General features: G+C 41.5%; 1 protein-coding gene, 1 non-coding gene and 1 pseudogene across 2 annotated transcripts; all 3 read right to left on the bottom strand.

The window, feature by feature from the left end:
• Positions 1-1658: 1658 nt before the first annotated feature.
• On the bottom strand, positions 1659-1777 carry LOC120621397 (5S ribosomal RNA). The gene has a single exon (XR_005658144.1). It is a non-coding gene; the product is annotated as a 5S ribosomal RNA (ribosomal RNA).
• Positions 1778-2261: 484 nt separating this feature from the next.
• Positions 2262-8789, bottom strand: CRYBA1 (crystallin beta A1). The gene is made up of 6 exons (XM_039886204.1): positions 8759-8789; positions 6858-6922; positions 5735-5853; positions 4398-4539; positions 2846-2988; positions 2262-2409 (listed from the first exon to the last, which is right to left on the bottom strand). Exons 1-6 carry the CDS (start codon positions 8787-8789, stop codon positions 2262-2264), a joined length of 648 nt encoding a protein of 215 aa, XP_039742138.1.
• On the bottom strand, positions 7861-7976 carry LOC120621302 (uncharacterized; annotated as a pseudogene).
• Positions 8790-15352: the final 6563 nt, after the last annotated feature.

Genomic DNA, 15352 nt, shown 5'->3' with positions numbered 1-15352 from the left:
GCTTGTTTTAAAGATAATATGTGTCTTTTAAAAATTGCCCAATTAGAACAAGTGTAGAATTTGGGCAAATTCGGTGAAATTGCTGCAGTCTGCATGTACTAAATAGCCTTACTTCACATGTATGTGTGCTTAAAAGATTGTGTAGATGTACTGGCCAGGTTTTGTCAGTCATTTTTAAAAGATTGTTTTATAATCTCTTCAGGACCTTTGTAGAAGAGGCTAATAAGTTTAAATAGAAGATAATACTCATGATATTTTTCCCATGCTTCTAGATATAAAAGAAATTTGTTTTATAGCTTCCTATGTGTAGAAGAGGGTTACTTCTCTGTCATCGAGTGTGCTCTTGATGTGTGTTGACTTTGAAAACACAGCAAAATCCTGTATCTTCACTGAAAGTGACAGTTAAAAACTAAATCTTAACTAGTCAAGACTCAAAAGGTTGCCTCTAATGCATGGCCTTAAAAGGCATAAATGTAGGGATGTAGCATCATCTTAGGTGGTTATGGCTACTACTCAGAATCTGCAAGTAAGTAGTTCACTTATATTCAGTCTAGAACACATTTGAAGGAGCAAAGTAATTTCTGTGTCTTGTGTGCATTGGCATTTAGGAGCTGAGTTACCTCTTAATCTAGGGGAAAGGATAATTAGTGGACTACAATTATGTTAGAGGATGTTTTTCCTTCCCTCTCCCAGTTAAAATTTTTCCAGTATTTGTTTTGCCCAGTCAAAAAGGCCTTTTTTAGGTAAAAGAACAGTGGCCAGAAATTTACCCTTTTGCTAAATGCTTAAGTATTTGCCATAGCTGTTTCTGATGTCATGGATTCTGAGGAAGTGTCGGTACGTGATGATCTTCCTTTATTGATGTCTTACTTCATGTTCAGTGTTTTAAAAATATAAATTACAAACACTACATCCATACCCAGATTTACTTATTTTACCAGAAAAAAATTGAGAAATTTGTAGATCAAATTAAGAGACAATAAGTGTACATTGTTGAATAAAAAAATTTAAAGTTTCTGAGGTGTTTGTGTTATCTTTTGTGTGCTTTAATTAACCAATTACTGAAAACTAAGTCAATATTGTGATATTGATAATGGTATATTTTCAACGAGTCAGATGTATAAATTTAAGTCTTAAATGTACCATGGTCATATGTCATGGGTTTTTTTTGTAAGTGCTAAGATACTTCCAGGCACCATGCTAAGCTCTCTGCATGGATGTCTCATTTATTCACGGCAACTCTAAGAGTTAGGTGTGTTTTTATGCTCCCCTATTAAGATTATATGAGTCTTAGGTTAATTGACTTGCTGAAGGTCACCTGGTTAACATGAAAAAGTCAATATTTGAACACCAGTAGTCTGAATACAGAGCCATGTGCATGAAAAAAAAATCACCTGGCAACTTTGTTTAACATACAATTCTAGGCCCTACCCCCAGAAAGTCTGATTCTATAGGTCTAGGGTAAACAGGTTATTAATTTGCTTAGAAATGGCATGTTTATTGAAAAGTTAACTGTGAGAGCAGCTGTCCTCCCTTTTTGCCTGACATTGAGCCTTATGTTCTTCCAGTTGAAATAAGAAACCAAAGTTGAGCTAAGCAATTAAGCAACTCGTAAGTTGCCAAGATTCTGGATTTATTCATAGCTTTTTTTTTTTACACACCTACAGCACCTGGTCTTCCTAGGTGGTCTCCCATCCAAGTACTAACCAGGCCCAACCCTGCTTAGCTTCTGAGATCAGATGGGATCGGGCATGTTCAGGGTAGCATGGCCGTAGACTATTCATAACTTTTATATAGAAATATATGGCGATGCATATTTGAGAAACTTCCTAAGTTTGCTTAGCATCGATTTGTCGCAAGATAAAAAATGCAGATGTCTACGTTATTAGAGGATGAGGAGAAAAGATGCAAAAACAATTACCAAAAGTGTGTCACTATATAGACTGATACATTTGGGTTATATGTTTAATGTTATTTGAGATAGGGAATACTTGTTCTTGGCCTGGTAAGTGACTTTAAAGTATACAAAGGAATTTGAGGTTTACTACAGATTGTCTTTAAAAATTCTCACCCACTTAACTGTAATTTATGTAAAACATGGTAGTTAATTCAGCCTGCAACTTTTTTTTTTTTTAAATGACATTTATTGTAGATTTCAGCAGCTAACATTTGGAAGCAATGTCTGAGTAGAACATAAAACTCATTCTAGATTGTTTAGCAAGGTCTCATGCTTGAGAAATTCTCTTGGAGCTTTTTATCCACTACTGTTGGATACGGCGAATTGATTGAATCTGGGAAGTCTGGGCATGAGAACCCCACTCTCTCCAGTGTTTATAGTCTCCTCCATGATGGTCACATTCCAAGATATACTGATAGCCACGGTATCCAGGATACTGGTAGCAAACCCAGCTAGAAAATCCAAAGCACATTGGATTGTTAAAACCAGTTAGGAATGTGATCAACACCCCCAAACTGGATCCTCTTTCCTCAACGCAATTGGTACAGAATACTTTTAGGCTTAGAAAATGTGCCAGGCACCGCTTGTGAGCATGATATGGCTACAGTGAGTTGAAAATTAACCTTGATCATGAAAAAAGGTGTAAGAGTAGTCAACATAAATGGTTCCATAGAAGTCTGTTATGGGGGAGAAAAAACTGACCTTAAATGGTAGTTGGTACCAAGAATTCAAGATTCAGAATTACTAATAACTAGACTGACAGCCATACCAATGTGATGTTAATGTATGAAATTTGATAAGACATGACCATTGACACATTAATAGTCACAAGGTTTACACCTACAAGAGTTATTCTGAAATGTGCTCCAACCCTGTTTTCGCACTTACGCCCCACACTGTATCTTCATGGAACCAACTTCGTTGTTGAACCAACCCATGGCTTGTAAGGAGGGGTAGTCATCACAGATCTCCCACTGGCGTCCAATAAAGTTTTCTTTCTCAAAGATGGTAATCTTGGACTCCTTATGATTCTGTAACCCAGAATTTTTTTTTTTTTAAGTTTAGTACAAGCGTTATGGCTATCTTAATTTTATAATTACCATTTTTTTCAAAATCAAAACACTCCTGTTTTACAGAAGGAAGTACATGATCTTGATTATAAAAATATTTCAGGCAATACAGAGATTTATAAGAAAAATTTTACCCATAATCCTGTTTAATCCAATTTAATACAACATTTAAAATGTACAAAAAATTGATATAGTACTTTGGAACATGAAAGACTAATGAAAATATAAGAGCAGAAAAAAATACTTGCAATACGTAGCCAACCAAGGGATTAATATTCACTAATTTGGAAAACGATCCCACAAATTAATAGGGCAAGTAAGTCTGTGTGTGTGTGCATGGTATTGGAAATAACCTAAAGACCAGCAGGGGATGTGAATACTATACATGCATTAAGAAGGTAAAGACTAACCTGTATGAAGTACGAAAAAAAAAAAACAGTCAAAACTAGTCCTGGTGATAGAACATAGGGAAGAGCAATTGACTGGAAAGGGAACTTTATGGGGTAAGGGAAATGTTCTATCTCTGAGTCAGGTGTTGGTTACATGGGTGTACATATTTTTCAAAACTCATTAGCATGTACATTTAGGATCTGTGCATCTTATTATGTGTAAATTCTACCTTAGAGAGAAAATGTGAAGTTAGAGTGAAATGAAAACATCCAGATAGGTCAGTACTTTTTATATATAACTGTTCAGGGTACCTTCACTCCTTGAATTTTGGTAGGACTTTAAGGTGAGATTATTAACAACTAAAATCATGAGAAAAATCACATGATGTAGACTAATTTTGGAAAATTGTTTCCTAATATAGAGATCATTTTCAACAAACTCTTGAAGATCATCTTGCTTCTGCTTGAACTCTCTAAAGAGCTTAGAAGCATTCTCATCTAATGTAGAATTGAATAATGCTTAGTTTTAGAAACAAGGTTATTATGAATCAAATATAAGAGACACTGGAAGACTTGCCTATTTCTTTAGTCATCCCACTTACTGAAGATAACTTCAATAATACCCTGTTTCTCAGCAAAATGTTACACGGGTTGAAATTTAACTGGTCAAGGATTTACTTTTCACTACAAAGTAAGTCCTCTCACTAGTTATCCTATTGCATTTTTGATAGTCTGGGCTCTTGAGTATCCACTTCCTGCCACCTATAAGGAGGCCTTTACGTCTAGCTTAATCAAAATACCATCTAGTAGAGGAAAATCAAATGACAGTCTTAGAAGCAGAGGAGGCAGTGTTTTTTTCTTTTATTTTTATCTTTCTTCCTGCCACATTTCAGCATAACTGATAAGTAACGTGTCAGTCTATATGCACCCTCTTTTGCCCCATTCCCCACATGCACAGAAGTGAAAATTTCAGAGACTCACAGCTGAACAGATGGGGCGGAAAGACATGAGGCGCTCAATGTGGTAGGCATTACTCCCACTCCAGGCATCCCAGCGAGGGTATTCTCCTCTCTCCAGGATAAACTGTTGCCCACAGAAGCTGGTATGCTCATAACCAATCCAGCTGCCAAAGACAAGTAGTGGCATTTGTTCGCAGTGTTCAGAGCCTATGTGTCCTCATGGAAAAGGCATCTTTTGTTTTAGGTGTTAATAGCAGGGTAACATATCAAGCCAATTCCAATAGAGCCATACAAGTAACACATTTATCTCAAAAGGTGGAGAATGAGCTGGCAGCTGCACTAAGCAAGTTTGTAAATGTGATCTTTGTTTTGGGATTATCTACTGCAAGGGTCTACTTCACTGGCCTGAGTAATAAGTATTAGCAGTCAGTCTAAAGTTATATTTCCTTTCTCTCCAAGTTACCTTATTCTCTACTTGGAGCTCCAGGTTCAGGGCAAAGTGACTGACTATTGCTTTGGCTCTAGCCAAACCTATTGGCTTCTTCCTAAGGAAGCAAAGGGATGAATAGGCAGCTGATGGATTGCCAGTCTCTTGTTTTTTTCTCCTGCTGTCATATACCTATACCTTATTTATTAAAACACCTCAGGTGAATTTTTCACAACCAGGTCTCTTAAAGTATTACTCCTTTTAAAGGGTTAAAGAACTCAACTGTGGCGGTGAGCAACTTGTAGAAGCCTATCCACCTGCAAAGCCAGTTGGGCAAAGGAGAGTCCTTTCTTCTGTGTTTTCTGGACTGATGATAAAGGCCTCAACTACCCTACCAAGAGTCAGAAGACAAAGTAAGTCTTGGAAGACTTACGATGAACCAATATGGCTTTCAAGTCCTGGTGTTGAGCTCCTTTTTACACAGATAAATCAACTAGTGGTGTCTGCTCTGGGATATGCAGGAGGGGAATTAGCTATAAAGAGGCTGCAGTTTGACAGTTACCTCTCTATTCTCTACAGGCAAGAAAAGATCAAGGGTCCTGTGGCTGTTCTGAGAGAATCCTAAGTAACAGCCTATGGGCTCCAGAAGTACAGATTTAATTATTGTCACTGCCCTACGCCATGGTGTATATTTCTTTAATTCCCCTCAAATCTAGTACCAAGCCACTAAAAACCTCCTGTTTCTTCTAACTTTGAGTTACTAAATTACACATGTAGTGATCTCTTTTAAGATTACATCAGTATGGAGGCCTCTCTCACAAATGATTAGAGTCTGGGGGAACATCTTTCTTCTCCAATCTCTACCTTTATAGTCCCATGTCTGAAGGGACTGGAAATAAGGGGCCTGAGGTTCTACTGAGGTCCATACTCACGCGCCACATTCCACCTTGAGAGATCGAACATTATCAAAACTGCGCTCAGAGACATTTGGGCAGGAGCTTGTAAACTCCATCCTCTTGCCCTGGAAGTTCTCCTGGTCATAGATGGTTATCTGAAATGGGATTGAATAGGAAAAGAAAGCAAGAATGTGGTACATCAGGAAGAACAGACAACCTGGTAAAAAATTTAGCTTGTGTCTGACCCTGTGTTTTCTATCACTAGCTGTAGCCCAGGATGCCTGATGAGGTCTCTGCCAGTAGAGACAGCGTAAGTAAGAAGGGATTTGAATACCACTGTTTGGTGGTGTTAACATGCCCAGGCTAAGGATGAGGTGTGGGAGACTAGTTTATGATAGGAATGGTCTGCCATGGATGATAGCTGACCCATTGGACAGACCAAGGACTCATGAATTTATTCACCATGCTTCCTATATAAGTGTGACCCAGGAGCCAGGATTCTGGGAGTCCCAGGGCTCCCTGTGGATTATTTCTTAGCTTCTCCAGCCACACTTGCTATAGAAACTTAAGGAGTAGAAAGAGTTGTAATGAATCCCTTTTATGCCTTGAACTAGAACTTGGCTCTTAAACCTTACTAGAGGGCTAGTCCCAAAGTGTAAGCTGCCCTCAAAGTTGACTCAATGAAGAGGGTAAGAGTGTTGGGAAAAACAATGAAAAGCCTGAGGATCGGCCACTTCAGGCAATGGTTACGACCAACTTCAGGATGTGAGTCAGGAGATCTGGATCCTATCACTTATTTGGGACCTGCCGGCAAATCTCTCTTCATTTCTGGGCCCTCAGTTTCTCCATGGAATAATCCATTCTGGGCTGCTCTACTTTAAGATGATTTTAACAGTGTAGAGGAGCGTTGAACTAGAAAACTAGATGTATATCCCACCCATCATGGGCTTCCAGGGTCATCCTTCTTCTGTCTAAATGGGACATCCTGAGAGATCCTTCCTGCGAGAGCATCTGGACCTTGATTGGATTCTTCCCCTGCAAACTGGTGTTTTATTGGTCGGTCACTGTCCCATGGAAAAGCACAGCCAGCTCTGTGGCAGCATCTCACCCCCTGCTCTGTTGCAATTCTCAATTTTCCATATAATGGGGGTGAGCTTACCTTCCATGGCCCCACGGACCCTGGCATGGGGTTGGTTTGAGCCATCTTGGTGGTTGGAAGGGTTTCTAGAAGACAGAACACACACTAATGACATGGCCTTTGGGATGGGGGATGAGGTGGTGGAGCATAGGGGAAAGTAAAGGAGGTTTGAAGTCCAATTGACTTGGGTTGGGATCCTGGCTCTGCCTTTCACTAGCTGAATCTCAATTGTCTTCCATCACTAAAGCTTCTATGTGCAGATTTATTGTAAGGATTAGAAGCAATAATGCAGATAAAGCACTGCACAGTCATGGTGACCCCTTGATAAATGTAGCTCCTGTCCTCTTGCCTACCTCCAGGCACCCCCTACAGGTGGCAGCATTGCCTCAGTCTCACATACCCCAATATAAACTCCTTGGCAACCATCTAATTGTTACCCCTTATATTACCAGTGTGTAGTCTCGCCCTCACCATGCTACCATTGGTACACACTGGTAATGTGTACGCAATGTGTACACACCATTGGTACACACTGGTAATGATCTTGGTGAGGGCGAGACTACACACTGGTAATATAACACAGCCCTCAAACTAACAGCCCTCAAACTAACCAGTGGTGCATCGCCATGCTACCATTCCTTCCCTACTTCTCTGTTTTCTGGACCTACCCAGCTTTGGTCTTGCTTCCTCAGAGAGACTTTGTTGCTTTCCCCAGCCCGCAGTGACTTGCTTTCTTTCCTGATTTCTAGCACTCATCACGGTACTGATATGTGTTCCTACTGAATGTGTCCTGGCGAGTATCTCAATGGCAGGACCCTGGTCTCCCGAGTGATGTAGCACCAAGCTGGGTCCATGTTGGAGCAGTGGTGAATTGGAAGTGGGGGGATGGGCACAGTTGAAAAAGACTTATTAAAGGAAAAAGAGGAAGAAAAGAGGTTAGTAAATAGCTAACATTTAACAATAGATCACTCTATGCCAGGCCCTGTTCTAAATGCTCTACATGTATTTTTGTTGTTGTTGTTCATACCTACAGCACCTGGTCTTCTTAAGTGGTCTCCCATCCAAGTACTAACCAGGCCTGACACTGCTTAGCTTCCGAGATCAGACATCAGGCTTGTTCAATGTGGCATGGCTGTAGACCATGCATGGACTGTGGCTCCACTGAGGCACAAATCCAGGACCTTCTGCGTGTAAAGCAGACACGCTAACCGCTACACTATGGAACCACATCTTCTACATGTATTAATACATTTAATCTTCACAACGAGCATGTAAGATAAATACTATCATTATCCCCATTTTACATACTGAAGCTCATAGATTAGGTAGACAGAAAAGATGGTAGGAAGAGTAAAGAAGGGAAAGATAAGGTGAGAGAGACGGGGGAGGAAGGGAAGAAAGAAGTCAAGAAGGGGTGCATCAGGTTTCTTGACTCAGAACAGCCATTCATGGCCCTTTTCTCTGGCTGCTATCAGGCCCAGGGACTGATGCGTGTAAATTCTATAATATATCTTTCCATTCTAAACCTCTGAACAAGCATTTCCCAGCTCCTACCCTGCATACCTTCTCCCTATACCCCAGGAGGCTGTTATTTCTTGAGACCCCCTTCCCGCTCCCAGCCATGACTTCTAGGGCAGTGGTTATTGCCATTTAAGCTAAATAGCAGTTTGGAGAGAGAAAGAAACTTTTCCCAGTGATGTTCTCTCAATCCCTCTGCCAATCTCTCCAGCCTATGACTTAAGGTTCATAAGTGTCTCCTGTTGGGGTGACAAGAGAAGGTTGCCTCCCCACAGAGTTCTCCACTTTTCTACCTCATCGTAGGAGACTCTGACCACAAGGCAGGAAAACTAGACCCTCTCCTGGGCATGTCTCTGCAGGAGAAAGAAAGGAAGGGCCAGAGCACCCCTTAGGACCTTACTCACCCAGCTCCTGCTGCACAGTCTGGGTCTCCATCTGGTGCCACTTTCTCTGTGGCCCTGCTCTTTATAGCCCTGCAGACTGATGGCCTCTGGCCCTGTCAGCACTCTTCTTTCCCTCTGCTTTTGTTCCTCCTGATCCCTAGAGCTTTGGTGGCTCAGCTTGCTGGGCAGGCATCCCTCAGGCCTTTGTTTAAACTAGGGAAACAGAAATCCAGAGAGGCCCCACTGCTGTGGGCGAGGCTGGCGGCTGCAGGCCTTGCTGTGATCTTGATCTCAGAGCAGCTGGGAGGTGAGCACAGGTCTCTGCGTGAGTGTTTGTCCACTATCCTCCAGGTTCCTCATGCCACCCCAGGACCTTCCTAAGACCCTGTGTCACAGTGAACACATCAAATTGCACCTCGCTTCCCATATAGAAAACGTATTTTTTTTGTCGTTGTTAAAAAATGTGAAGGATCGTTACAATTCTGAACTTGATTAAGAAAAAAAATTGTTCACTCTGTTCTTGGGAATCTTTGTTATACTATATTTATATATAAATATGTAAGAGTTAAATTCGATTACAGTTGACTAGTAGACATGAATCTCTGCAGCTATTTTATTAAATATTTATTCATTTTAATTTTGCAGTTTTCTTTTTAGAATTTGGAGTCAATGAAACTTTTTTGGTTTTTAATATACTGCTTTAGGACCTTGGCGGTCTCACAGGCACAAGGTGCTATACCTATAGTACCCTAAAGGGTAAAATTATTTCTCTTTGAAATGCCAGGGCACTTGCTGATGGTAGTGTAGGGGAATTGTGGGCTTACCCAGGAGCCCTGAAGGGGAGGATCTCAGCTACTGTGAGAAGTAGGAGGGTGCAGTGAATGGAGAGGGCTTTGAGCCTGGCAGGTGCGGATTCAAATCCCAGCCCCCCTGCCTGGGTGATTGAGGAAGTTACTCAGCCTCAACACTGCCTCCCCACCCCCCCCCCACCCCTCACCCCACCTCTGCCAAAGAGGTAATATCTGTCTGATACATTGTAGGTTTATTATTACTTATTACCCTACTCTCTTCCTGGTGACAGATACTGAAGAAAATCTCATAGCAGTTTGGAGAGAGAAAGAAACTTTTCCCAGTGATATTCTCTCAATCCCTCTGCCAATCTCTCCAGCCTATGACTTAAGGTTCATTGGAGTCCCCTTTTCTCATAATCAAAAATCGGGGGTGAGTTCTGGTATGTACATAAGTATTTTGTAGATTTGGGTGGAAATTTTCAGATGTACAGATATGATGCTAAGCACGATGCACTACCCCAGAATGTTTCTGCTGCTTAATTAACTGATGATGTCTGGATCAATGGTTGGCAAGGGACAGAGTTGCCATGGGGATGATCATGGCAGACTCTGGCCAGCTGGTAGCTATGCAAGGGCTTAAGGCATCAGCTGTTATGGCTGGTGGCTCTTCCTCACTTTTTCTTCTCTTCCTTCACAGAATGAGGGTCCTAGGGAAACAGTTACTTGGTCATGTGTTCATTTATTCATTCATTCTCTAACTCTTGGGCTGCCTTAGGTACTCCCTCAATGTGCTCCCATGGAACCCTGTACTTCCCCAGTTATTGCATTAATCATGCTATAGAACTTACTTTAGAAACTGGAAATATTGGGCTCAACAGAGGGGAACTGAGGTGCTTGGGGCTCAGGTATAGAACAGAACTTTTCACTGTATATTTTTCTGTACTTTTTTAGTTTTGAACAATGTGAACATATTTTCTATCAAAATAAAGTTTATAAAATGATTCTCCCCAATTGCTCCCTCCCTCCCCTGGCCCTCCTCCTAGCCGTAATATTAATGCTAACTGTATTCCCTCTGCTGTGCTCCCCATCCCTGTGACCAACTATCAACTACTAATTTGTACTTCTTTAACCCGTCACTCTTTTCTCTCAACCCCCCAAATCCCCTCCCCTCTGACCATCACCAGATAGTCTTCTGTATTTGTGAGTCTGTTTTTGATTAGTTTTGGAACCTGCATCTTAATCAAGCATGCTAGGTGATTTTTATTTTTTTTTAAATAAAGAATCTGATTGCTTAATTATCTGCTTCTTCCATTAGCCTTCATGCTCTATGAAGGCAGGGACTTCATCTGTCTTGTTCATCGTTATATCTTCGGCATAACTCCTAGCTCAAAAAATGTTTTGAATAAATGGGTGACAAACTATGATCGCGTTTTGTGACTCTGGAGGCACAGATATCCATGGTATAGTCCTTTCTTGCCCTACCCATAACTGTGCTGCTTGTGTTGTACTTGTGCTTCATATACTCTCAGCATTTTAATTTGGGAGCTTTACACCCTACTGAAGAGTTAGTACAGTAAAGACTGACTGAGCCAATTTTTTATTTTTACAGAAAAGTGGGGCTTTTTTAATGTTTGATTGAAAAGCCAGACACACGTGAACAAAACTATTGTGTGTTGGGGAGGTGGGAGAAATCATAGTTATTGTGCAAACAATTCACCAATATCCATCCAATATTCCTGGAGTCGTACGCAAGCCCAGCCTGTCTTCCCCACCTTAAGTCTGAGGAAGTTGGAGAAGGATTGTCAGATGTCCAGCGCTAACCATCATTCTTTCTAAATATCACTGCAACATGGTTTTTAACCAAGTTCTAGAGGATTCCCCCTCTGGACAACGTCAGAGGGGGAATCCTCTAGAACTTGGTTAAAAACCATGTTGCTTTGCCTGCCCTTTGTTGATTCTGGCCTTGGAACTCCAATCTCCACCATCTCCTCCCAGGAAAGTCCAGACACAGCCACTTCAGGAGTGGGAATGTAGAGAGCTTATAATCCCTTTTCCCAAGCTGAGTTTTGATCTTTCCTGTTCAACCACTATTAACAGTAACTCCAGCTTACTGAGCATTTACTATGAACCAGACAGTGCTTCCTTTATCCTCACAACAACTCCATTAAGTAGATCGTTATCATACGCATTTTATAGATGAGTTAACCGAGGTTTTGAGGGGCCAAATTCTGGGCCAGGAAACCCAGCAGGAACTTGAATATATGCCTAAGCTGACTCAAAGCCCATATTCTCTCTTCTGGGCAACGCTGTCTCTCTGGCATAAAGTAGGATGATAATATCTACCTGACCAACTGCTGTCAGATGAAGGTAGATAAAGGCATTTAGAGCATCATTAGGTACTCAGTTAGAGCTCAATAAATGGTAACTACATTACTAATTGTCCAAAGCAGATACCCATCTTCTGCCAGGTTTTCATAGAGACAAATGGGAGCAAGCAGCAAAGATTTTAGAAAAATTATCAGATCAAAAACGTTTTCTTTGAATTTGGAAAAGACCATATTCATTCAGCTTTTCTTTGTTTCCAGTATTTTTCTTTGTTCAATTTTAGCAGTGTATTCTGTCAGTCTAATTTTCCAAAGCGCGCTAATCTACTGGGGACATGGATTTCAAACCATGTTCTCAGTCCACACGCTCATTGCACAAGCAGTTTGGGCAACTGGCTGTCTAGTGGGATAGGCTATTAGATTTGGTGGTGATGACTGACATTAAGGGGAACGAGATGACCCCCCAAATGTTACATGGTCAGTTCGAACCTTGGGCTCCTCAGCACTAGGGCTATATACCAAGCATAGCAGATGCTTGGTAGAATTTTATGGATGGCTTGAACCCTCTGGCCTTCCCTCTGGCTCAGGGAGCCTCACAGGATGAGGCCCAGTGTGGGAGGGTGAGGTCATGGGGCCAGGACAGCTCCTGGACTCAGCACTTTGTGGCAAGAGCATAATGAGGCTGACCAGGCGGCTGAGTAGCACTTCTGTTGTTTGGGAATAAGCAGGATGGGTACAAAGCAAAGGGCCCAGTCAGCATTCAGGCAGCACCTACCTCCCCCACAAGGGGCTGCTTCTGGGGGACCTTTTTTGCCTTGTCCCTTGCTACCCCTTTAAACAAGCAGAAGTGCCAGCGCCCAGGGAGCCTGAGAAGGTGCAAGAACTGGGAGAGAACTTGGGCGGCATCTCAAACCTCCAGTGCTTTCTGAGATCTTTCTATTGTCGTCCATTCCTCCACTTCCAAGCATCAACCGATGCTCACCTCTTGGGGAGCTGTTGTCCTAAGGGCCTGGCCTCCCTAACCTGTTTCCTCTGTATGTAATTGGCTTGAGGGGATTTCGACTCAATTCGGTCAACTGAATTTCTTGATACTGCAGCTTAAGTCATTTCCTCTTAACTGGAACCTTATAAAACTGTTAGAAAAATAAGTACGAGGATGACTTATCCTACTGGGTGATGTTCGGCCCACTCTCTCCACTATAGCTGAGCAGTCCGACTCTGTCTCATTTAGAGTGAACAGATTTAGCAAATAAAAATACAGGACACTCAGTTAAATTTGACTTTCAGATAAACAATGAATATTTTGGAGTATAAATAGGTCCTAAACATTTTTTATACTAAAAAAATTATTTGAGTATTCTGCATTTTATCTGTCAACCCTAGTCTCCTCCTACTTTTGTCTGGAGCACCCTGTGATGCCCCTTGCCAATCTGCTTCTCTTTTGTCCTCTAGAGATGACGGTATAAAAAGCAACCGTCTTCAGAAAGCCTTCCTTGGCATACCCAGGCCCACCAGCCACCCCACAACATCCTACAAGAAAAGGGAGAATGGAAGGGAATCAATGTGTTTTTAAGTGTTTTCCCAAATCTTATTTTATTTAATCCTCTCAAGCCCTGTGAAATATGCTTAACTAACCCTATTTTATAATAGGAAAAAAAAAAAACAACAGACTCTGGGAGCTAATGTTACCCAAGGTCATATAGCTAGGAAGTGACAGAGCCAGGTATCAAACTCAATTCTTTTTGGTACCAAATCTGTATTCTTTACCATGTGGCTTATAGGAGTCCCTTACCCTTCATTTGTGTGCCAGGCACGACTCACGGATAGTAGCCATAAAAGCAACTTTATTTTCATCTCCTCTGCCCCTTTTCTTTCTTCGGTGCAGCTAGTTTCTCTCCCTTGTCCTGGACGTAAACTTGGACAGTCCCATAATTTTTCCTGGCCATATTTAGTTAACAAAAAGTTGGATGGTTACTTTAAATAACAAAAGACAGTCTCAATTTTCAATCAGAATGTTCACTCCACTGTAGTAACCAAAATTTCCATCTCGATTCAAAGATTATCTCCCTGCTACCCCAGATAGGATCTGCTTTAGGCAGAAAGACCGCACCAAGGGAAAGTGTACTCTTTTTTCTTTCTCCCACTTACTCACTGGTTTCTGATCCTTCCAGGGCTGAAAGGAATGGGAGAAGGAGTGCAGAACATTTTTTACTTGCTGGTCCTGTTTGATAAGATGGCTTCACACTGTGCCTGCTAACTCTTTAGAGCTACCTATCTAATGAACACTTACTGGTTCTTGTGAGAGCCCCACCTGCAGTAACCTTGACCTAGGCCTGTGCATCTCCACTATGGCCATTGTTCCTTCAACACCCCTGGGCACCTTGTGGTCTTCTCCTAGCTTCACTCTGCTGAGGACTCATCAACTCTCCAGGAGTTCTAGTGGACTAAATCTGCTCCAGCCTCATGCCAGTTCCTTCTGAGGCATGACCCATCTCTGGTCCATGAGAAACATTCACGTGAACTTTACCATGGCAAATTCTGATGTGTAGGCTGACTCTTACTCAGCCTCCTCCGCTTTGCCTTTTTAATTCTTTCCCCTGAAGGGTGGTGTGGTTCACAGCGTAGCTTTCTTCAAAAATTCTCTTCACAGTTCTGTCTCTAATCTCTCCAACTCCTTATAACTTTGGGGTAAGAAGGAGGATTAAGAGCCATCAAATCGGTTCTCAAACACCTTTGAAATTTCTGTATAGTGGTCTGTCACATCATTCACTTTGGTTTTTGATATCTACCATTTTAATGTCTTGGCCAAAATCCCATGTTTATATCCTGTTACTTGCGTGTGTTACTTCACTGCTCCCTTCGTGCTGCTCACCCACCTATGCTCCCTTTACTTCCAGAAGGAGACCTTACATCCTGTTTCATCAAGCATGTATTTCCTCAACTTCCTGACCCTGGAACCTATAGTACCTGTGCCACCATCTATTTCCACACCCACCCTCACATCTTCGCTTCCAGTCCCAGATGTCCACCACTTCCTGTCCTGGATATCATACATTTCCACCTTCCAAGGAATGTCATTTAACCAATTAGGCCCTTCAGGTCTATAGTATTTAAAAAAAAAAAACTCCTATATTTTATTACAAAAGTATATGTAACTTCAGAAGTCAAATGTTAATAAAAGATGTATAATAAATATTTTTAGAAACCCAGCAGCCTGGTACTCAGGGGTTACCATTTTCAGCTCTCTTAGCTTTTTTTCTGGTATTCATTGATTTTAGACAGTATGTACTGATTTGCTATCTTGGCAGGTAGGATTTTAGCTCTCTTCCCCATCCCCTCTCCCAAAGATATATTACAAATTTTGCTTAAATTCATATTCAGTGAATCCATTTCTGTGATTTTGTAAATACTGTTTCCTACTAGACCAAGTAATTCATGATAACATTTCCTTCCTCAAACATGTTTTGCTTTTCCTGGAGTTAAAAATTGCCTAGTTTTTT

Source organism: Pteropus medius, unplaced genomic scaffold, assembly GCF_902729225.1.
Source record: "Pteropus medius unplaced genomic scaffold, Ma_sr-lr_union100, whole genome shotgun sequence".
NCBI classification, from domain to species: domain Eukaryota; kingdom Metazoa; phylum Chordata; class Mammalia; order Chiroptera; family Pteropodidae; genus Pteropus; species Pteropus medius.
The sequence above is the reverse complement of the archived record's forward strand: the minus strand, read 5'-3'. Positions and strand labels throughout refer to the sequence as shown.

What these genes read in the sequence shown, in the direction of transcription:
- CRYBA1 (XM_039886204.1), bottom strand. Translation starts at nt 8,789, where the DNA reads ATGGAGACCCAGACTGTGCAGCAGGAGCTGG. An exon ending in CTCAAGGTGGAATGTGGCGC is followed by an intron (nt 4,540 to 5,734) that starts GTGAGTATGGAC and finishes TGTCTTTGGCAG; the next exon opens with CTGGATTGGTTATGAGCATA. An exon ending in ATGAAGATACAGTGTGGGGC is followed by an intron (nt 2,410 to 2,845) that starts GTAAGTGCGAAA and finishes TGGATTTTCTAG; the next exon opens with CTGGGTTTGCTACCAGTATC.